This window comes from Penaeus vannamei, chromosome 29 (assembly GCF_042767895.1).
Source record: "Penaeus vannamei isolate JL-2024 chromosome 29, ASM4276789v1, whole genome shotgun sequence".
In the NCBI taxonomy this organism is placed as follows: Eukaryota; Metazoa; Arthropoda; class Malacostraca; order Decapoda; family Penaeidae; genus Penaeus; species Penaeus vannamei.
In genome coordinates, this window is record NC_091577.1 from 3,226,945 (window position 1) to 3,228,824 (window position 1,880).

Consider the following 1,880-nt stretch of genomic DNA (forward strand, 5'->3'; position numbering starts at 1 on the left):
AATATAAATGGAAGCACAGAAATATGAGAAATAAGTAGGAAATAGACACAGCTGCAATAAGTGATATAAGATACAAGGACGTGGAAGTCATGCTAGACTCACTCTCAAACGGTAAGACTCATTCCGTTTGTAAACTTTGATAAGAAGTCACCTTTTGGTTATCATTATCATTATATTGTGGCTTTGTTTAATGTTCATTTCCGCGTTACAAAATTTGCCTATTTTTTGTTTACAAATCGTATCCATGCATGCGATAGGGAGTGATGCATGGAAAAGTGAGTGTAATATAACAGCAACTCTAGTACTAGTCAAGATACTATTCCTAGTGACGGTCATCATACTACAACTCTTTATTCCTTTACCAAAAAAAAAAAAAAAAAAAAAAAAAAAAAAAAAAAAAAAAAACATGCATACGACACTCGCTGCTAATGATAGCAACAATAATAAAAGTCATAATGCGATTATAAGGGGATTTTCATCTCACTCTGCTACTAATTAATGACGACGGAAGTGATGATTATTGTAATGCTGGTAATGATAATGACAGCAGTGATGATTTTAAAGATAATGGGGATGCTAATGATGATAGTAGAAACAGTAATAATAATGATAATAATAATAATGGTAATAATAATGATAATAATAGTAATAATGGTAATGATAATGTTAACAATAATAAATGTAATAATGATAATAACAATGGTGATGATATTACTAACAATAACAACATTAACAACAGTGGTAATGAAGATGATAATTATAACAGTAACAAATGGATGATGGTAATGAAAATAATAGCTATAATAATAAAAGTAATAACAACAGCATTGCTAATGTTATAGCTGGTGCTAATAACCCAACAAATAAAAATAAGAATAAGAATTTGAATAAGAATAATGAGACCAACAATAAGAATAAGGAGTGTGCCAAAACTAAACCTGAGACCCACAGGAACAACAACAACAATGACGATAACCCAATAACAACAGAATCAATAAAAAAAAACACATAACAGGACTCCTCCCACTTACCCAACACGGTCATAATGGCACTGTCCGTCTCGGTTCTGAAGGAAGGGTGTTCTGCTATGACCTCACACTTGTACTCGCCCGTGGCAGCTGAGGTCATGCTGGTGATGCTGAGAGTCACTTGACGGTCAGTGCGGGACACCTCCTGAGAGAGAAAGAGGAGGGGGGGGTGAGTATGTGAGGGGTTGGATGGTGGGTCTAGAACGATAACATTGCTGGCTAGAAATCTTAAAGTAAAGGTTGGAATAGTGGTTGGATAATAATGTAGGCATGGGAATGGCATGGATAATGATGATCCTATTAATGATAACATCAAAGATGCTAATCACTATGACCGTTACTTTGCCTTTGGGGCTGAAGATGGTGACTGTGATATTGATTATAATCATTATCAGTATGATGAATATGAAAATTAACCCAGATAATAGAAAAGATGTTAGCAATGATAGTAATGGTATTGACGCTGATAGTGAAGATAATACTGATGAAGATAAAAGCTGAGCATGATTAAGATGATAGCGATAGTAGTGATATTCATGACAATGACAATAATGTAATTACAAATACTAAGACTTATACTGATATTAATACTAGTACAACCACTAGTACATTTTCAATGATAAAAATGATAATGACAATAGTAATAATAACAGCAAGAACAATAATAATAATGATAATGATGATAATGATAATAAGGATGATGATAATGGTAATAAAGATAATATCAATAATGATGATAATCCTGCAAAAGATAATATTGATATTTATAGTAATAGTAATTTATAGTAACAACGATCATAAAGATATCAATATTAATAACAATGGCAATTATAATAATAACGATCAAGATAA

At 31.9% G+C, this 1,880-nt stretch overlaps 1 protein-coding gene across 1 annotated transcript in view; it reads right to left on the reverse strand.

Moving 5' to 3' along the window:
• The window catches only part of LOC138867246 (uncharacterized), a 98,621-nt gene extending 97,204 nt beyond the window's left edge, over nt 1-1,417 (reverse strand). Inside the window, exons 1-2 of the mRNA XM_070142139.1 lie at nt 1,370-1,417; nt 1,032-1,173 (exon numbers count right to left, since the gene is read on the reverse strand). Of these exons, the coding sequence (XP_069998240.1) occupies nt 1,032-1,173; nt 1,370-1,417 (190 nt within the window). The remainder of the gene's footprint in view (nt 1-1,031; nt 1,174-1,369) is intronic.
• Nucleotides 1,418-1,880: the final 463 nt, after the last annotated feature.